Here is a 22,798-nt window from a genome sequence, read left to right on the forward strand (position 1 = left end):
TGACGCTCACGTCTCATGTCTCAGTAAATAAAGAAGAAGAAGAGTATTAAGATGTAAACAATATATTCATTTAAGGGAAAAATGTCTTTAACAGCTGCACCGTCAATCCAGAATACCACACGTGAATCCCAGCAAATTTCATGTGTAGTCTGGCATCATACAGCATTTACACCTGGACACGTGTGAAGAGTAGGTTTCTCCTTTGTGCTAAATGAGTAGTCAACATCGGTAAAAAGTCAACTCCTCGTGCTCAGGCTAATAATAATCACTCAAATCCTGTGTAGGTAGGATTCAGTGTGATGAATCGTACTGGACTATTCCAGCCTTACAGAAGTGTAGAGTTAACTTCGGGATTTCTATCACGGTTTAAAAGACACAAAGCCAGACCATTTAAAAAGTCTAAACCCCCAACTGAGTGTGCAACATAACACTGTGCTTCACTGGCCACACCCACCTTCAATGAGCCACGCCCCATTCCCTACAGCCAAACCAACGGCCTGACTTACATCTGTCATTGTAATTCTGTGTGTGTGTGTGTGTGTGTGTGTGTGTGTGTGTGTGTATGTGGGTGTGTGTGTGCACAGGTGGAGTCTTCTACAAGCAGCAACAAGTTTGTAATCTGTGAATAGGATGTCTCTCTCTGTCTCTCTCTCTCTCTTTCCTTCTTTGCACTTGTGTGCTCGTGTGAATATGCCTGTGTGTGTCCACATTCTTTCTATTGGAAAGGTAATTAGTTTGAAATCAGATCTTTGCTCATTCTGCTCACACAGCTGATGGATGCAGTACTGTCACTAAACTGAATGCTGCATTATCTGTACAACATCCTGCCTCAATTTTACTTTTCATTTTTTACTCATTTGGGGTTTTATTTGAAGACATGGAGACAGCGTGGGTATAAGAAAGCCGTGATTAACTGGAATCCTCACTGACATCCAGACAATCCTGTTTAGTGATAATATGCAATTTACGACCTAGGATTATTTAAACGTGCCGGCTGAGTGACATCTTATGACCATCAATCACTGGTCTGAACTATCTCTAGCTCCACTCTTGTGCTACCCTGCGGTGCTGGGAATGTCCGCTCAGATCATTTTGCTTAACTCTTCAACAATAAGAGCTGTGTCCTCTGGCTCCCAAATGGGTCACTGCTCTTTTTCTAAACTGGATGAAAAACATCATTGCATAGCATTGCATTTTGTAAGGACTATTTAAATAATAATTAAATCAACCAGGCAAGGCCTCTGCCCTGTGTGTGTGGGGTTTGCATGCTCTGCCTGTGCTCCAGGGATGTCTTCCAGGTACTCCGGTTTCCTGTCCCAGTTCAAAGACGTGTTGTAGGCTGACCAGCATCTCTAAACTGAGTCTAGTGTTTGAGTGTGTGTGTATGTGGCTCAGCTATCACAATGACAAACAGTTATGTTAAAAAAGAGGCTTCTGAACTGACACTATCATTGCCTACATCTTTAAAAGAAACGGCTTATATATGTGAGTCAGCTCGCAGTGTTCACCTAAAAGTGCTTCTTTATTTATGAATGACATTTCACTTGCACCCTGGAAGGAAGCACAACTTAATTTGGACGAAACGGTGAGAAAATGCAGATTCATGGATTTCTTTTTAGCATGAAGTCAGGTGAAAAAAATAGACTAGAAAGTCCAAAGAGACACAGAAACCAAAGCACTGAAAGCATATCTCAGAAATATGACAAGCAAGCAAATGTCCCAAGCTGACAATCCCTCTCTCTCTCTCACACACACACACACACACAAAATGATAAGATACTCGCTCAGAGACCTTCTACACGGATCCAAAAATATCACGGTGTGTATCTAGAAAACAGATCACATCAGTCAAGTGTTTCCTAGAGATGGCCAATAACACGGTCAGTGCTGAAAGCTAACACTGCCAACGCTGCTAGGAAACTAATAAACAATCTGTGTTAATATCTTGCTCCCATAGTGGTAGTTTCTTAATATTCCTTAATATACGATTACAATAAATAGAGAGATAAATGAAAAGAGAGTGAGATATAAAGAGAGAGAGAGAGAGAGAGAGAGAGAGAGAGAGAGAGAAATAGAAAAACACTACATTTGATATATTATTGGATTGGTCTGATCATTTGAACTGCAGACATGAACACACACTCGTGCACCAGGCGAGCTGTAACACAATCCCCAGGCTGTGTTTCTTTTTCCTCTTGTCTGTGATCATGCCAGTGGAAACGAGAGGAAGCACACCTGTTGTTCACATTAACCGTGCATCTGCTGCATCCTTTGACCTTTGCACAGGGAATCAATTTACCTGGAAAGATCTCTCATAAGAAGGAAAGAGGGGGTGTACATGAGAGACCAGAGCTTTAAAGAGCTGTGTGAGCGTTTGCTCCTTCAAGCAGTTCCCTGCACACGGCATCCATACACTGCTCATGAGCCAGGAGCGAGCTGAATAGTGCTAAAGATCGAGCCAGAGTACTGTTGGATTAACTGCTGAATAATATGTTCATTTTAAGGAAACGTCCGATATCGAGTGTTAAATCTAGCTAACTAGCTAAAGAGTGCAGAAAACCGTCGGTTGCAAAATCTGCTTTTAAAGTTCAGATGGCAAATCTAATCTTGCAAGAAGCTTTGGTAACGTGGCTTGTGCTGAGGACAAAATCAACAAACATCCTAGGAGAATTCATGGCTGTTATGTCTGTAATGATAATCACATTATCGGCTTTCGCAATATGCGCAATATGTGGACGCATCCTGGGACATTTTCGCTGACCTCAGTATTGTCCGCTGTGTTGACTTGTGTGTTAGTTTACAAAGGAATGAGTGTCACTGGTCACTGAACATTTTAGCTCCTTGTGCTAAGGTATTTAAAGACAAAAGTGCACAACAAATACACAAACCATGCGATAGCACAGCAATCATTAGGACAAAAATATGTTTTTTAATTAAAACTAACTACAGAAAAAAAAAACGATTTAAACAATCACTATCAATGTTCAAATAATCCGGTCCTAGTCAGTAAAGACTGAATAACCGCCAGTGAACTGAAGCACTTTGGTAGCGGGTTAATTAACTTAACACACCCAAACCCAAATGAGATTAATCAGGCATATAAACAATAAAAATGTCAAATATTACATAAATGTAATATTACAACTGGCTTCTACAAAAAATGACACAAGTGAACATGAACTTAAGTAAATCGCTGGATAGAATAAAAAGCCACGGTTAACTAAACTTACTTCTACTTTACATATAGACATAATCAGACACTCCATCGCTGGGAACTGTGCATAATTTGACAAAATGTGGGCACAAGGATCAATGAGGTTGCAATCAATACCTGCTGGAATTTCTTGTAAATTCTTTGTAGGATATGTTGATTTTGTATATTGTCATTTCCCTTTTTTGTTTGATCTCTGTTCTCTTTTGTATTGCCTCTTTGCTGTTTTTTTGTTTGTGTTTGCAAAAACCTTAATAAAAATAATTAACAAAACAAAAATGAAAAGAATGAAAAGCCACGCTGTGAATACGCTCTTCGTGTACCAACACACTAAAACACGGACAATAAAAGAGTAAACCATTGTATATATATATATATAAATATTCTTATGACTGAAGAGTTTGCTGAACTGAAAGAGCGTCCTTGCTTTATTACACTATTATCGTGTAATCTTAAATGACACTAATATTGTTAATCTACTAAACATTATCTTCACAAGCCTGAAACAGTGATCACCAGCACAGTGTGGTTCCACTTCTCAAGGGGCTTTTTGTAAGAATGGCGTCATGGGGGATCATCTGGGTCATCACACTGGTTAAATTGTGACCTGAGTAGCTGTGTGTGTGTGTGTGTGAGAGAGAGAGGGTGAGGGGGAGAGAGAGAGAGAGAGAGAGAGAGAGAGAGAGAGAGAGAGAGAGAGAGAGAGAGAGAGAGAGAGAGAGAGAGAGAGAAATGATTTGCCTTTCCTAAAGTTCTCCACTGCAAGAGGTTAGCACCAGAGTCGTGTAGTTGTCAGTTTGAAAGTATTTCTCTTCAAATCAAACCTTCTCTGTAATAATGATGGCATAGTTTTGTGCAGGGGTCAAACAAGAGACCAAAAAATAGACTAAAACAAGAGACCAAAAAAGCGAGCTGATTTAGCTCTGAATGTTTAGTGAGTCGTGGCTGCAGAGTTATGACTGTCCTGTGTGCTGTTCTGCGTTTTCTCTCCAGAATAACATGAGAGTAAATGGAAAAAACAGAAAGAACAAGAAAACAAGAAGTCGACAATTCAGACAGAAACCACAGTGGAGTGATGTGATGTGATTGTACAGTAGAATCATGGTAATATATCTGCTCAGAAAGAGCTTTCCCAATGCTGGAGGACTGGAAGACAATGTTAGCCTACGTTAGATCTGACGGTGGTGGTGTTTTTAGCTTAATACCTGCACTGACGCATGGTTTATTTCATGCAGGTATCCTGAGGCGGCTCATAGTCTAGACTAAAGGTGATTTACCTCTACAAATAAGTAGTAGAACATTAGTGGAACCTCAAACACACACACACACACTTCATCTTCATGAGAAGTCAATTAAAACCACAAACTTTGCTGAGTTATTTTTAATCACGAGTCTTGTCCTCAATTTAATCCATGTTTTATAACACGACTCCGTGACTCCGTCAAAATATCCCTTCAGTTTTATGCATTTCAGTGTTCAGTTCATATTCTTTGTTCACTCACGTGTCTGGGTGAAGCATCGAGATTCATCATACAACTGCGTAATGTTTTTATGATCATGGAACCAGGATTAACAAACACATCCTGCTAATTCATCCCCATTGTCTCGCCATTGTTAGCATTGTAGTCACTAGCTGTGTCCCAAATGACCTACTACACTACACTATGCACTATGTACTTTACTGTCTAGTGTATACAGATTCTGTAACAGATCTTTACTCTGGAAGTCGTAACGATTTCCCAGTTGATGGCAAATGATGAATGATATTTTGACTACTGTGCTATAGGCACATGCGTGAATAAAGATTTCACACGCCATCGAATTTTATCTGCCCCAGTATCCGGTATCACGGCATTACACATACAGTGATTAGTTATTTTGCTGAAAACAGAATGGGCTGTTGCTAGGTTCCCGTTACTGTACAGAACTGAGTCAGACGTGTACGGGTTAGACAGAAAACCGCTATTCTAAGTTATGCTATACACATACATGCTGTTTTGTGAGTTTTAGCAAAGAGTCTGAACCTTAGAGCACAGCAATCTGCCATGATCTGCTAAGCGATCTAGCAGATAACCCCCAGGAGCTGTGCTCTCAGTTTCATTTGTGCGTTGAGTGCGTTTCTCTGAGCCATACACACACACACACACACACACAGAGAAAGTGATGGGATTTACACATGATGTGGGAAACAAAACTGGCACACAATGAGGAACAGTAAGAGGAAAAGAAAAAGAAAACAAGAAGAAGAAAAAGAAAGAAAAATGTATTTGTTTATCATTTCATTTCTAACACGAATGAGATACCTTCTATTTTTTGAATGAGCATATACTTGAACACAAACTTAAAAACATCATACATGCATGCTCGTGTGTGTGTGTGTGTGTGTGTGTGAGATTATAAACCCTCAGGTTTAAGATTCTTTTTTGTTTATTAATGCCCTGTTTCTGTCTTCTAGTCACTGCTAATCATTTTTAAAGAAACATATTTAAAAAAAATCTTTTGGACAGATTCACGTAAAAATTAAGCACTGTCTTTAGCTTATCTTGTTAATTTAATCCTCTCAGGCATTGTAAAAGCCACATAGTGCCCAGAGATATTCCAAGGAACAGAGACATTGCAACGATCCAATAAATGCTGATTACTTTGCTGTTTTTTATAAAGCTAGCCATGTGACTTGACGTGTGTATGTGTGTGTGTGCGTGTGGGTAAGCATTGTGCCCCCTGGAGTCCCTTCTGTTGTATATTCCGGCCTCATGCCAAGTGTTCCTGGGATAAGCTCCAGTTTTACTGTAAACCTCCACAGGATAAAGCACTTACTGATGATAAAAAAAATTTTGCCTTTAAATATGTAAACATTATTCAAACACTTAACAGCCTGGATCATCATAAGTCTTTCTCGTGCTGTAGTAGAAGTGCACACTGACAGAACTGTCACCAAATAATAACTTCACTGCTACAATACAAGATAAATACTAACCTCTAACACTATTACCATGTTAGATAACTACCAGCTCTAATGCTACTAACATAACTACTACTACTAACAGTGCTACCATACCAATACTACTCTCTCTGTGCCGTGTGTGTGTTTGTGTGTGTGTGTAAAAGAGACAAACAGTAAGCTGTTGCACAATGTAAGGCTTGTCTCCAGGTCTCTGATACGACTATAATACTATCAGCACAGGTCACACACACACGCACGCATGCACGCACACACACACTTAGCATGAATGGCCTCACACTGGCCCCCACTCTTTATACTGCCTTGTTTTACGTGAACATGGCGTTTAGAAACAAACCACAATAGTCAGTGATGTGTTTCTAAAGACGATGCCCAAACAGCTTAGTCATCCTTCCTAACTAACTGGTTTATTGAGTTTAACAGCAAGGTACAGACAAAAGACACACAATGTAACCCATGTACAAAATAATATTATTAAACGCTCGTTATTTTTGAAATGAAGAGCTTAAAGGGCTTTAGGTAGGAAACGGCTTCATATTTATGTAAAGTAAGGTGCACTTAGCCGAACACATAGTATTGTTGTGTGTTTTGTATTGTTATGCAATCTAAACACAACAAATCATACACACACACAGAATTAAAATGGAAATCTTCAAATCTACAGAGGCATCATGACAACACTCTCAGCGTGTGTTTGTAGTGACACGGAGACCTCAACTTGTTTACTATGACTGCATTTCTCCACAAACATATTAATCACTAATTATCGTGTTACAGCTGTTTATTTTGTGTTTCCAGACAATTTAACAGGGACAAACTATTATCCCTGCAATTAAATACAGGGCAAGGTTAATCTTCCATCACATACAATTAAAGCCATGCCAGCGTAAGCATCTGCGCTAGCGGCTCACCTGACCACAGACAATGGCTGCGGTTGTCATGAAGACTTCTGAGTTTAATGAAGCACTTCTGACTGTTTGGGTTTCTCACAGGATGTGATCCATGCAGCCTTGTTCTAGAGGTTAAAGGCTAATACCAAGGGTTAAAGCCATTTATTTCATGAGCATGTTCTGCTCTGGCTGTTTTGAGATTGTGTTTGCTGCTCTGATAGTTTGTGGTGGTCAAATTATTAAATACTTCTTGCTTTTAGCCTAAAAGTAAAGCAAGATGTAGTTCCCCCTGAATTAGCTCCTGTATGACTTTAAGAATAAAGCACTAAGGTGTTCACCTCCAAGATATTAACAACTTTTCCCAAAAATCAACCACTTTTCCTACTTTTTACATGAACCACTGAGTCAGAAGAGAAAAAATTAGCATGTTTGCGTGACATTACCAAGGTTAGGGGTTTGACTCCTGCCTCTGTCCTGTGTGTGGAGTGAGTTTGTATGTTTTCCCTGTGCGTCCAAAGACATGTATAGCAGGCTGATTAGCATCTCCAAATTGTTTGTAGTGTGAATGGGTGTGTGAATGTGAGTGTGTGTGTGTGTGTGTGTGTGTGTGTGTGTGTGTGTGTGTGACATATTGTGCCCGGACATGGACTCCTGGGGACATTTTAATCGAAATAAAAATGTAAACAAATGTCAATGCAAATAAAACATTTTCAGCAGACTTACATTTAATCTCATTTTATACAACTAAGGGTCAAGGGCACAGTGAACATGGGATTTGAACTCACAACCTTCTGATCACTAAGTTACCACATCCACACTACAAGTGTGTGTTAAATCAGACTTTTTAGAAGTGACTCATATGAAATGCACTTGAGATGTCAAATCAATATTATTAGTATAACACTTTTAACAATACACGTTCTTACAAGGCTGCTGCATAGACATCTGGGTGTAGATTTAGATCCCTAATGAGCAAGCCAGGGGTGAATGTGGCAAGGAAAAACACCATTCAGGGTACAGATAAGATTATCCTCTAAAGCAGAAGTGTGATTTCTGTGCAAAGCTTTAGGGTAGCCATGTGGGACCATGAAGAGCAGCAGCAAATCTGACTGACGTTAGGATGGAGGCATGCCCATCGAGAAGAAAGTGATTGACATGGTGTGTGTGAGACTTGTGAATTAGCTGATGGTTTAAATGAGGCGTGCTTGAGCAGGGACTAAAGGAAATACTGACAGATTTGCAGAATATACTGACAGACAAGCACCCATAATCACCTCGTTTTAGCTTTAGTCTCTCTCTCTCTCTCTCTCTCTCTCTCACACACACACACAGACACACACACACACTAACACACACAAGAAGCAGGAAGGATGAAGCCTGGTCCGACAGATATCAGGCGCCTGGTGTGCTGGCTGAATGTGTGCCCCATAAGCGCCTCAGCAAGGCAGCAGATGCCACTGGGGACTCTTTAAATGCCAAAAAATGCTCAGTGAAACAAAGAACTACCGAGGGTTTAACCCTGACAGCTCACGCGCCCGGAAAACACATAACAGGAAAGGGAAAGTACTGGAAAAAATATGGACAAAAATGTGTATGGATCAGCACAACAACCCCAACCTAGCATACATGTGACCATACATGTGGTATCCTGCCAAATCCATGCATTTTATCTACTACATGAAACTCGAGTAAACCTCGCTGATTCATGAGACACCACTGCATGAGTAACACAGCCATTACCATTACTCAGCCATCCAAATTACTGAGTACATTTGTAGAAAAGGTGAAAACTTAACGAAAGCTTGATCTTCACTCTTTTAAGAGCCCCACCTCTAAAAACAATTCACTGGGATTTAACCGGAGGCAAACGTTTGTTATCGCACAAGTCAGTCAAAAAAAAAAGCCTGTTGATCTGGGGCGTGTTAGCATGGAGCCACATTCCCGGCCACGTCACGAGCGCAGCTTTGTTACTGGCCTTGTGACAGAGAAGGCATCCGTTTGAAAGTAAAGCTTTAAAAAAAAAAAAAAAAGCTTTTATATGTAAATAGTACAGAGAATGCTACAAGTGATGGGTTGTGTTTTAACTTCTACCTTTTCATTGCTGTAATGTGATATCAGTTCTACCATGTTCCGTACAGTCAGTTCTTAACATACACTTAAACAGTCAAACCGTAACGTGGCTTCATATTTTGGTCTGAGTGGCATCGTGTGTGCTAATTTACCGGGTCCAGCGAGCAAAGTGCACTTAAATAAATAAATGCGATTAAAATACAATGTACAAACAAAGAGTAGAAAAGACAAGGTTTAAAAAAGGGATTCAGACATATGATGTTTTTAGAACTTGCTGATGACTTGGGCAAAACGCAGACACAACAAAACCTGTAAAGCTTTCGACCTTGACTAAGATTAGACTAAACATTTTACTGAGGGTTTCATTCAAACACACACTCTGACGGGGTACCGAGCACTAAAGCCAGTACAGCTAGGACTGAAGGTTAAAAATGACAGACAGGATCCAGGTATTAAGGAAAAAATTATTAATCATTTTTTTGTTCACTGGAGAATTCTTAGAAGTCTTCTCTTCCAAAAACTTGGAAACACGTCTGATAGAAAATCACAGTACATCTAATCCTCTCAGTGTATGATTAACTGCTGTATAATCACTCATGTAGCTACACACGACAATATCTATATATCTTTCTATCTATCTATCTATCTATCTATCTATCTATCTATCTATCTATCTATCTATCTATCTATCTATCTATCTACTGTATCTATCTATCTCTTTCTTTCTTTTTTTACACAACCTAATTTGAAGAGTGTGAGATAAAATGCAGGAGAGACTTTATAACACAAAAATCATTGTGTTTGTGTGTTTTAGGTGAGTATTAAGTCAAGCCTCAAGTCTAAATCTATATCTATATGGTGAGTGTTTGATCATTAAAAGCTTTATTTTATCTGAATGGACAGACTCTGTGTTTTATGTGTATGTGTGTTTGGCTGTATAGGAGAAAGATGAAGCTTACTGCAGTATCACCTGCTCGCATGACGGATTTTTAAATTCTAGAGACATCAGATGGCCAACAAAAAACGTACAACTGAGAGAGTGAAAGCAAAACTAAACATTGTACACAAGAGAGAGAAAGAAAGAAAGAAAGAAAAAAGGATCAAAGGTACGGGTTAAAGGGTAAAGAACATGAAACTCGCTGACTGATCTGGGTTTATGAGTCTGTATCCCTTATTGCATCATTTCAAAACCACCTCAACCCTGACACACACACGCACACACACACAGTATTTATGGTGTGGTCTCTATGAGGTCTCTGGCTTTTCAGATGTTCAGAAGACTGGAACATGTGGTAGACATCCTGCGCATTACAGACTGGAATCTGTAGTAGTGGAACATATAAAGCCAAGAAAAAATAATGATAAAACAGACCAGGAGCTGCTGGGATACTGCTGCCATGGCGAGCTGTTACGGGACGTGAAATCTCTGAGAAAACGGCAAGCAAGGGTTTTAGTTAAAGAAGCAATGGAAATCCTCACATACTGGATAGAAAGTATACATTAAACATTTAGTCCTAATGAGCAAGCCAGAGGTGAAATTGGCAAGTAAATTCTCTCAGAAACATCTCTTCTATAACTGAGTCTATATATAGTGAAATAGAGCAATTGTAGAATTCATTCTAGCCAATGAGATTAGTCAGTCGTGTCAAAGGTTTCAACTGTTCCCTGATGGAGACTTGAGTGTTTATCTTCATCGTTTTTAAGTGGTACTGCCTACAGCAATCCCATGTACCTCCAGGCTCTCAGCAGCAGCAGCGAGACTCCAACCAGAGGGGGTAAGGATGAGTGAAATCACTGGAAAATGTGCTCCATTGTCTGGTTGAAAAGTGTGATCTGTGTTGTTCCAAACTGCTCAAACTGTGTTCACTTTTTTCAAAAGACAAACGTTGTACTTCCACAGCGAACCTGAGAATTCACTTGGAGTTCCACCAAGCCATGAAAAACTCACGTCGAAACGTTCTGTCTTTTCTACACACACTTTTTCATCCAGTCCATTTCCACTGAAAAACAAACCAGCGCAGCCTTCCTGCCCTTTTACACCCAATGTAGCGTGAACACCATAATAACCCTAATGGAGTGCACATCTGCATGCCTTCTTTAGGAAAAAAAAAGTCTGAACAATCTGTTTACTGGAATATTAAAAAGATTAAGGAAATTCTGGAATATTATTTTAAATCCACTGGAAATGAAGACTGCTGTTTCTCTTTAGGAGTTCATCAAAACAGTGCAGAAGCAAGTAGTCCGCTGCTGAACGGAGGGAGAGACACAGCGTGAGAGAGAACGAGTGAAAAGTGGAGTAGGTGCTCGGGGACTTGCTCTTGTTTAAGGCAGTTTGTTTCAGACAGCCGCAGACGCACTCCTACTGCGCCTCTAATGATCTAACGACGGACGCTTCAGGCGAAGCCCCTCTGAGTACAGAGATTCTGGGAGGAACAAATACTCTCTGAGCCTGAAGAGGCCTGTTTAACAACTGTGATCTTTTCACTACAAGTTAAGATCTCTTTTTTAACTTAAGATTAGTTTTTTTAAGTTATCATGTAACTGTAAGTGATTGACACACTTTCTGAAAATCATATTTGAGGCATTGAATTTGAGGTCAAAGTAAGAAATTAAAATAAAAATGCTATCAAATGATTTATTGTGAAAACAATGATTTTATCACAGATGTGATGCAAAGTCATGATAACAAACAGTGTTTCATTCCTAATTTCCATCCATACCATTTCTGTAGTGCTTATGCGACACAGAGACCCTGGAGAACATCCCAGGGTATAAGATGAGGACACCCTGGACAGTATGCAAACCTAGGGCACACACACACACACACAAACATACACACACACACACACACAATTTATGCCAAGAAGCCTACAACAAATGTCTCTGAACAGGGGGAGGAAACTGAAGTACCTGGAAGAAAAGAATCAAACTCCTCATACAGAGTGAGGGCAAGAATCAAACCCCCAACCCAAGAGGTGCTAAGCAAACATGCTAACCACTAAGCCACCGTGGCCTTATTCATAAACCCCCATTCATACCCAAATCACAATTCTTCCACTATGCATTGTAATCTGTAAGCAGTTGGTTGCTAAGCGATAGAACTCGTTCAGATTGGGATATTCTATGGAGGGATGATAGCTATAATGCAAGGGCTATTCAATTGGCAAACCTGGCCCACAAGGTCATTTGTTCCGGCCCTTCATGTAGCCTAGTGTGAAAAAGACATCTCTAGACTAAATTTAGTAAAGTCGGACAACAGACCCTACAGTTATGCGTATTGTGCTGACAACATACACACCCGATTTCACTGCTCATGCTAAATCTAAAAATGTAATTTCTCTCATTAGAAGGCAGCCTAAATGTTTGCCAATTATTGTCAAGAAATACCATGAAACAATGCTATGTTCCATATTGTGAACTTTTTTCTAAGTGCACATAAGTCTTAGTTAAATTAGCTAAATTCTAAATGAGTACATATGGCTCTCTGATTTAACCATTTGAATGTAGTTTTGCAGTTTCAGTATACAACACAAGCATGTTTAAATGTACAGGAAAAAAGCTTACTTGGGTGTCTTATGATGCAAAAAACACAAAATATGGGCTCCTATACTGTTATTGTGTCATCACTTATATTACAAGCCAGAACTCTCCAGCCCCTCATTTGAGATGCTTTTTATGAACTTGCCCCATGACAAACTAATTGAATAGCCCTGCTGTGTAATGTTTAGACTGTTTCTAAATGATTCTGATGTGTTCACATGCGAGCGTAAATTGACGAACTAAGCTCTTTCAATGCGGCTCAGCTGAACACTTAGCCCTGTGATGGCCTGCCATCCCGACTAGGCTGTGTTCCCGCCTCAGGGTGTTCCCAGGACAGTCCAAAGTGACCATGATGAGGACAAAGCAGTTACTGAAAGGTGGTGAGTGAGAGAATAGGATCATTTGTGTGTCTTATCCTTAATGCTTGGTATAATGGAATAATAATCACCAAAATAATTGGGTATTTTATAATTGTACTGCATGAAAGCTTAGAAACTGACCGCAGTATGTCCACTGCTGAATACATTCATACAGTACATATACTGGTGTGATCATGAGCTCATGAGTTCAAGCCCCAGCCCTGGGATGCTGCAACTGTTAAGGCCATGAGTAACGCCAAGAGCCCTGAGACGTGTTCTGACCCCAGCTTCCTTACAAGCTCAGACATGTAAATAAAATAATTCACTGGACTGTACCTGTATATGTGACAATGCAGCCTGCTTGCTATCTAGCACAGAGGTGTGCGACACACCCAGCAAAACACAGCCCACACTCTGCTATTTTCCATATGCTAGGAACCATGCTATTACTGATGCTATTACCATGCTGCCCTTTAGCGTGACTGTACTATAATAAGTAAATTACACGAACATGAGGAACTAGAATAAACACCAGAATAAATCGCTCTCCTACTATTTCATCCAGTTTTAGCTAATCTGGACCCACCTTTTACAGTCTCCGGCCTACACGTGTATGTACGTACAAGCAGTAAAACAGCTCGTTATTGCTATATTCACGTCAGCAGCACTTAAGAAGGGTAAAGTGCGGAATGTGTCGCAATCTGTCGAGGCAAATTCTTGGTTTAAGAGAGTGACTCTGAAAGAAGTCTCTGAAGTGACTCTGATGTTGTACAAATCTGCGATGTTTATCTACACACAATATCGCATACGCACTAAACATTAGGGCTGGGACAATTCACTAATCTCGTGATTCAATACTATCCCGATACTTTTGCGCCGATTCAATACATATTGCGATTCATTGTTTAAATTGTGATTTTTGTTTGCTTAATAAAGATTAGACAATGGCAAATACTTGATCATACCCTTAAAGAGACTGTATATGAGTTATATTAACAAAAACAATGCATCACATCTTTCTGAATTTTTATTTCAGGACCATACACATAGTGCATTAAGAACCTTGAACCATAAAACTTTCAAGTACCAAAAACTTGAATATAATATTTAAATGTGCAACAAAATAACTAAAAACAATACTCTGAAATAAAATAAAAGTGCTGTTAAACTGGGGGGCACGGTGGCTTAGTGGTTAGCACGTTCGTCTCACACCTCCAGGGTTGGGGGGTTCGATTCCCGCCTCCGCCTTGTGTGTGTGGAGTTTGCATGTTCTCCCCGTCCCTCGGCCAAAGACATGCATGGTAGGTTGATTGGCATCTCTGGAAAAACTGTCCGTAGTGTGTGATTGCGTGAGTGAATGAAAGTGTGTGTGTGCCCAGCGATGGGTTGGCAGTACGTCCAGGGTGTATCCTGCCTTGATGCCCGATGACGCCTGTGATAGGCACAGGCTCCCCGTGACCCGAGGTAGTTCAGATAAGCGGTAGAAGATGAATGAATGAATGAATGAATGAATGCTGTTAAACTGTTCCAATAAATAACGATAATAAAAGCAGGGTCTTTATCCGTTAAGAAGCAGCTCTGCAAGATTTGTCCCCGTGTGACTCTCATGAAAGGCTCTGGTTTGGAGCATGTGAGAAGAGGGTTACATAGGACTCTGTAGCTTGCGATGTCCAGGCATCACAGCTAAGTGTGACTTGTTGAGGTTTGCTTAAACGTTTTTTTTTTTTTACATCTGACGCAACCTCGTCATAGATTTTAGGCATGACTGTGTCTGCGTAAAGCTTCCTCGATGGAATAATGTACCTCGGCTCCAAAGTATGGATCATATAATTCGAAAACCTGCATTTTCCACAACGCTATAAGGTCGAATGTCTTTGCAGATAAAAAGAGCAATCGACTCTGTGATGCGTTTTTCCTTCTCTGAAGTGCATGGTAATTTACTCAATGTCACATCCAGAGTTTGTTGAGATGCTGCAGGTTGTTTGGCGTTCAGCTCGAAATTCAGCTCGTGATGGTGTCGAGCAAGGTGAGCACTCAAGTTGGTTGTATTGACACAATATGCTATCACTGTATGGCAGAGTTTGCATTCCGTTTTAGTCATGTCCAGCGTAGCTCTTCCTGGCAGTGTGTAAAATCCAAAGTGTTTCCACACTTGTGATTTAAAACGTGAAGGTGCAGAAACAATTCTCAAAGAGGTTTGCTCCCCTGCCTCTGCCATGGTTTTGCTTTCTCCCGCCAGCTTAAAACGGATACGGATAACATACAGACAACAACAAAATACTTTTCGCCCTCTGTTTCACCCTGTTGTGAATCGTTTTTTCTCCCACCCCTACTAAACATACACACGACCGACTGCAGCTGTGTCCCAATGAGCCTACATCTACTACGCACTAATAAAAGTATGTACTAATTTTGTGAAGTGTGAAAAGGGTATGCGAGTGCTGGGAGATACTAAGACATCACGTACATTTGTTATTTCTCATAGAATGTATACTTTAGCGTATCGTATGCCGTTTATTTTTTACACACTTCATTTATGGTGCTCTAAAATGAGTCTTCTTCGAGATCCTCATTTCAACATTTATTTGGGACACACTATTTCTGAACTCGCATACTATTTAGGACAGATAGCAGGAACTGGGACATAGGGTGTGAGTCATCATTCCTTACAGAAAAATGTTTCAGATAAAGTTCCACAGTTATTCATCACCTTAGTCATGGACACTGTCAGACCCATGCCTCACACAGACACGCAAAAGCAGCTGATGCTGAGTGTGTGTAAAGCACACCCATTACGTGGCACACAACATGCAGCCCAAATTTTGAGGAATGGCTTGCAAATGCATGTGAACGGCCTGCGTGTGATTTGCATGTGAACAAAGGTTCAGCTGCAGCGGAGACCACAATGGAGCTTTTCAGCTCAAGCCTACAGTCGGCATAATCTACAGCAGTTCGCATCACCAGTCTCGTGTGTGTGTGTGCGCATCAGAGCTGTCATGAATATGCTCAGTAACACACGTGTTCACATTTGTAATTGTAGTTGCCATGACAACATGCAACCTCAAACCAGCAAACACACAAACGAACAAATAAAACTCCATTTAAAGGCCGGAGTTATAAAAGCATGTCATTGTCATACATCAGTATTTGCTCAGGTCGAGCAGAGAGAGAGAGAGAGAGAGAGAGAGAGTGAGAGAGAGAGAGAGAGAGAGAGAGAGAGAGAGAGAGAGAGAGAGAGAGAGAGAGAGAGAGAGATTCTAGCCAGACTCAGATAAAAGAGACACACCTTTCCACACAGTGGAACAATCTAGAATCTAGAGCATTCTAGAGTGGACAGACAGGAAAAGGTAGGACAGAGAGGCTACTGTGTGTGTGTGTGTGTGTGTGTAGGCCAAAAGTCCCCACAAGAATAGCAATATCTGACAGATTTGGCATTCTGAAATTTTGGTCGGTCCCTATGAAGAATCTTTTTTTGTCTGGGTTACATTTAGGGGCAGGAAAGGGAAAAGGCAGGACAGAGCATGTCCTAGAGAGAGAAACTTGCCCTTCCCCATTCACTTATAGTTATACTGTGCATGTCATAAAGCAGCATATATTAAGCTATATTTGCACCACACACACACACACACACACACACACACACACACACACACACACACACACACACACACACACACACACACACACACACACACACACACACACACACACACACACACACACACACACACACACACACACACACACACACACACACACACACTGTACTTTTTCCAGCCAGTAATCACAGGCCTAAATTTAACAGTAAGTCTAAAGCAGCACAGTGGACGTCTCTGTGCTTCTCGCTCAGCAACATGAAGGACACTGACTTATTTGATGACGACTTCTTGCTCATCTGCGTTTCATTTACACAGTCAACATCAACACAGACCAAAGCCTTCTAGGAAAGACAGGTACATTCACCTCTCAATACTGCCTGAGGTTGCACATGATAATGACTTCTCATTAGAATAGAAATCTTCTCACCATAATCAGACCTTACTCATGATGATTTTAACATGAGAAGTAACGATCATTTATGAAATAAAACAACGCTGTCCTTTAATGACTTACTCCAGAATAAAGGCTGTATTATTGTGCCAGCACAAGCAGTATATGTTGGTGTGTAACTACTATAGATGGGTGTTAGCCAGATCTTTGCTTTGTGTTGTTTGTAGGTCAAGACTGGAGAATATCTTAGATTTTATAGTGTTTATATCAAAACAGTATGCTGAGGAGGAAAGGTGTTGTGTATCCTTCACAGAACTTGATATCTTTATATTTAAAACTCACATCTAATCATGTCTCTGCATGTATTCGTCACAGACCAAATCATTTACACTGGCTATTCATGTTGCATAGAAACAAAGAAACTCAAAATCATGTTTTATTATAAGCTTTTTCAGGTATGTTTTTATTTTTACATTCACATTGAAGCAGCTCGTCCTTGATATCCCTGAGTTTCTGTGATTGTTGTGGCCAAAAGTGATTTTTTTTTCTTTTTTCTTTTTTGGGGAATTGGAAAAACTGCTTCGGATTCTTTTTTTTAATTTCTGCATGTGCGTAATTACTTTTTATGAGTCTCTGTCCTCGCTGTTTGACTTGAAGTGAATTGAAGAGCGCTTTGGCTCTATAATCTCCTTCAAATATTCAACTGGGTCCACCTGCTCCCCTAGATACACAAGTTTTATTGCGAATCGCAAGCTGGCAAACAAAACATTTGTTTTGGGGTTTCCCGTTTCATTTTTTTCCAGCAGAGCCGGCGCAATTTGTAATTTTGTTTGCGAAGCTCCAGAAGTGGAAACTAGTAATTAAAGCCCAACCACAAGCCAAGGCACCGAAACTGCCAGTTGCCAAGCCACTATAAAGTATGGCGTAGAGCGCTGAAGCAACCTCGGCCTTAACTGGACGAGTCAAAAGCGATATGCAGCCTGGGAAACATCCATCTGCTCTCAGGGTCAGCTGCACCAAAAATATTTACCCCCTTACTGGAAGCAGACCTCGTTAAATGCATTGTTGCTGTTTACATAGTGTGTATTTGGGTAAATGGATAAGACATCTACTTTACAATCAACACCATCTACACCTGTAAGAGAAATGACTCTATATAGAACCTCAAATGGTTCTGACTTGCTTCATAGTGTTTTTTTGAATAATGTAGGGATTATTTATTATTATTATTATTATTATTATTATTAATAAATACAAATTTAGACAAGTAAACATAGTAATTTATTTTTTTTCAACAAGAACAACACTATGTTATGAAACTCTGTCATTTCAGTTTTAGTTAGTTCACAAATCTAAGAATCTATTTGATCTTTTTTAAACGTCTTTTGAAAACACGTTCATTTCAAAATGTCTCGCAGCGTTATCTACAAACCAATACAATTCCAAACAGTAATGGTGCTGATGTGTAACCGTACACATTCTCTGAATGTTTTTAAGAGAACAGCTTCACTGCTCTCTAAAGGTTCTCAATATATAGAGAGAATCAGTTTCTTGGGGAAAAAATGGTCTATTTGGCAAGTGCAAAACCCCAGGGTTCTATGTAGAACTCCAGGAACCTCTCCAGGAAGCAAGAAGTGTTAACTCTAAAGCAAGTAGAATTACGAGATGGACATGAGGCATGTTGTTGTTCTGAATCTGAATTAAATAAGGAATAAACCAGCACAGGATGCTGTGATGCCCACCACCCAAAGGCCAGTGTTTTTGCCACAGCAATCTGCCAATGATTATAGAACTAAAGAAACAGAATAAAAAGTTGAAAATGATGTTACTATATACCTCTAACATTTATCCCTAATGAGCAAGTCGGAGGTGATGGCGGCAAAGAAAAAAACCCCTGGTTATCCCAGGCGAAGGGATAAAATCAGTAGACACATTATCCTGCTTTCTGTCAGCTTTCCATCAAACCCCTCCATATGGCCTAATGAATATTTTACAGGTTTAAAAGGAACACATTGTGTGACAGGGATGAATGAACTTCAGAAAAAATAATATAAACATGCTAAATTCCACTCATTAACACCTGGAAGGCAAGGCAATGGTGACGGAGCAGGCGATTGGCTCAAAGCTCTGAAACTTTCAGATGAAACTCAGCATCACTCCTCATCTGCCGCATATGGACCGGTAAAGAGCTATGACACTGTTTCTAATTTCTATTCTATTTCACGGGAATTTCCTGAAATTTCTTCTCATTAATATTGTTAGTTTATTTGGGTAAGTAGACGCTCCACTGGTTCCTCAGAAACCTGAATGACTGGGCTGCAAAGTGGAAGCTGTATTATATATACTGCAATAGCAGACGGCCCGAGAGTTAGCTATTTATGAATAATAATACAAACTAATCAAAACAATCAAGCATATGATCACGTAGCACATTGCATTTGCTCGTACAAAAAAAAATGATTGTCCAACTTTTACATGGCATTTGACATTTTACAGCAATAAGACTAAGTAGCACCGTCTTTGCTAGCACCGTCACTTCCTGTAGCTACAGTATGTTAATCTCTGAAGTGACTGCATGTGCTTCTAGCTTGAAGGTACCACCATTTTATCCTGAAAGACCAGAAAACTTAATTTTTGCTTTAAAACCATCTGAAATTTTAAACACTAATGTTTTAAAAAGTTTGCCGTAATACTTGCTGCCCACATCGAAATGTATGAAAACATCCATATACTGAGTGTGCACCAAACTGCCGTTTAATTTACATTCCATCTCTTTTAAATGAAGCAACAATGTAGACTGAAAGTTTTTTGTGTAGTTGCTGCTTTGAGGTAAACTGAGACTATAGAGTTGCTTGTTTGTAGTTCAATGGGTCATGTGACTGCATCACGTCACTACAAATAAGTCACTGTTTTTTTTTAAATAGCCAAAACAAAAAGAAAATTGTGTGTTTTTTGATTTATCCAGAATAATGTTAAAGAGTGTTATATGACAAATAGGATATATTTGCACTGCATTTTATTTTTCGTTAATCCGTCTAATAAAAAATGTTCTAACATCCACCAATACATGCCTCAGCCAATGTGTGTAGTGCAACAGGATGTGTGTATTAAGGGGGTAATATTCAGAATGTAGGGTGGTTACAATTTTTTAGGGTGGTTACAATTTATTTATTTATTTTTATTTAATCTTTGGAGCTACATACCAAAGATTTGTTTGCGAAAATGAATTAGGAAATGGTATTTTTCTGGTTGGTGAAACTACTGCTCCACCCGGCCAAAAATCTACTAGCCTGGACATGAAAGCTGCTTGTCTCAGACGACCCGGCACTCGTTTCGTCCCTCCTGTGGGCCACTTCTAAATTCTTATGTTGCAAATATACGGCCAATGAACAACACATTGTCTATGCTATAACAGGATTATAAGCACGCCCATGCATCTGCACCCGAACACATACAGCAGGTCAAGTAGGCTAAGTGCCTTGAGGGGCTTGTTTAAAAGCCCAGCAAAGATGACCAACCACATGCTAGGATGGGACAAGTATAACAAGCATGTCTGATCTTGAGAGGCATGTTTCAGAAACATCTTAGTTTGGGGATTTGTTCGCCTAAATCACCAAACTGAGCTGGATTCTTTCTGTACACAACGCTCACTGATACTGATCTCTATGTAGATCTCTGTTTGGATTGTAGTGCGTTTTGTTTGAAATACACAAACCTCTGAAACTCTTTGCAAACAGTTGATGTGTACCGGTTTATATTCCTTATTTAATCTCATAACTATCTATTATTCACTATAGTCTCACTGTAGTTACTAAAGAATCTAGTGTAATTAATGAGTAATATGCTTTAAGAAGACTAACTTTATCAATCAAGTTCATTCACATTGAATCAGAATCGAACTGGAACGAACTGAATCAATGTCAATATATCTGGAACTGGAATGAACTGGAATTGGAATGAACTGAAACAACTTAATATATATGCAGGTAGAGATTTGTAGAGAAATTAGCGCTTAGATATCATACAGAACACTGACTAAAATAAACAAAAATGTACAAAATTCGCTTGTATATCAGAATATATTCGAGTTTAATTTGTATTCATGACATTTTAGCAGTGAAGTGATGTTTGTGAACCAGGTGCAACGTTAATGCTGTCGTTATTAAAGTTTCAAAGAGATACTTAACTACAGAAAGAAAACACACACACACACACAAACACACACACACACACACACTATATATATATATATATATATATGTAACCATGAGACGTTTTAAACAACTACAGTTCGCCTTAGTTACATTTAGACTCTTTAACCGACACCTTTAGACGCTTGAAACACACGAGGAAGGTCGAGGTAAAAAAAAAACTGCACCCTTATAACTTTTAACCATTAGTCCACGAAACCTTCGACGTTAAAGGAAGTAAATCCTCTTACCTTCGCTCGGCCATTTCCTCACATTGTATGGAAAAAAGTCGAAGTGAAAGAAGTTCTCTCTCCTTCACTCGGATACAACGCTACTGCACTGATTCCGGACTGACTGAGTGTGTCCCTGTCCCGGTAGAGCAGAAGCAGAATGTGTGTGTGTGTGTGTGTGTGTGTGTGTGTGAGAGAGAGAGAGAGAGAGAGAGAGAAAGAGAGAGAGAGAGTGGGGGATTCCTCTTTCCCCTCCCGCCCTCTCTTTTCCTCACCTCTGTATCCATACTGCGCGCTCACATGCTTGAACGCCGCGCTCTGCTTTTTGGCGACATCTACTGGCCGTTATGTGTAATGGCACGTTTTTAAAATGAACATTGATTGGACGGTCAGTCATTCAGGACTGGAAAAAAAACAACAACTTCGAATATTTTCGACGTACTGATATTTTACTTGAGAAATACTTCTCTTATCCATACATCCATTTGTATGTGACAAATACAATCTTGGCTCTTGACTGTACACATCAACTGAATGGAATCCTAGCATTTCAGATTAACAGCCAATCAGGATCATCATTGTAAAAAGAAATGAACAAGTATCATGATCATGAATAATCTCCCATGTCTTTCTCGTGCTACACAACAGCACAAGTTATCTGTGTGTGTTTTAAGATGGACAAACCATCGGTCTGCAGTGTGGACCTTGTGGATGAATACCCTGGCCCAACCTCACCCACACCTCTCAATAGGCTCAAAATGTCTCCTTAGCCTCTTTAGAAGGCATGAGCTCTATCAATTCTGAAGAAAAAACATATTTATATAAGTTTCTCTACATTTCAAACAACTGGCTATATTTAACTACATTAGCCTGTTTTATTTTTGCTAACACAGGGTTCAACTTGCTTCAATTCCAGTATCTAACAACACTACAGCAACACTACCAGGATATATATAGTGTAAACAATAGATAAGAAATAATAATACTACAGAAGATCGTCTGTGGCTAGTAATTATGATCAGTGCACACCGGATAAGAGATTTCTATAAATGTTTTCATGATCAACTCAAAATACTATACAGTATTTTAATTACAAATAGATTGTTTTGTCCTGCTTGTGATTTAGTTAGGTGTAAATGTGCAAGGGTTTTACTGTACTTACTTAAAAGTCCAGAAATGTAGCTTCTCTCGCAAGTCATTTTTAACATCACCTGTATTTATTTAAACTCAGACAGTACTCATATTACTTTTGTTTTCAGTGGAAGACCATGGAAAAGAGCCTTTCCTGGAGTATATCCATTATATAAGATACATTATATAAATATCTTTATCAACATGTCAGAAGAGGTATATTAC

The 22,798-nt window shown here is 39.6% G+C and overlaps 1 protein-coding gene across 2 annotated transcripts in view; it reads right to left on the reverse strand.

Moving 5' to 3' along the window:
• Positions 1-21,620, reverse strand: part of arhgap46b (Rho GTPase activating protein 46b) — a 74,063-nt gene extending 52,443 nt beyond the window's left edge. For both annotated transcript variants that reach the window (XM_060894906.1, XM_060894905.1), the window contains exon 1: positions 21,464-21,620. In XM_060894906.1, coding sequence (XP_060750889.1) covers positions 21,464-21,477 — 14 coding nt within the window. In that variant the 5' untranslated portion in view covers positions 21,478-21,620. The remainder of the gene's footprint in view (positions 1-21,463) is intronic.
• Between the last annotated feature and the right edge of the window lie 1,178 nt (positions 21,621-22,798).

This window comes from Tachysurus vachellii, chromosome 19 (assembly GCF_030014155.1).
Source record: "Tachysurus vachellii isolate PV-2020 chromosome 19, HZAU_Pvac_v1, whole genome shotgun sequence".
Taxonomy (NCBI): domain Eukaryota; kingdom Metazoa; phylum Chordata; class Actinopteri; order Siluriformes; family Bagridae; genus Tachysurus; species Tachysurus vachellii.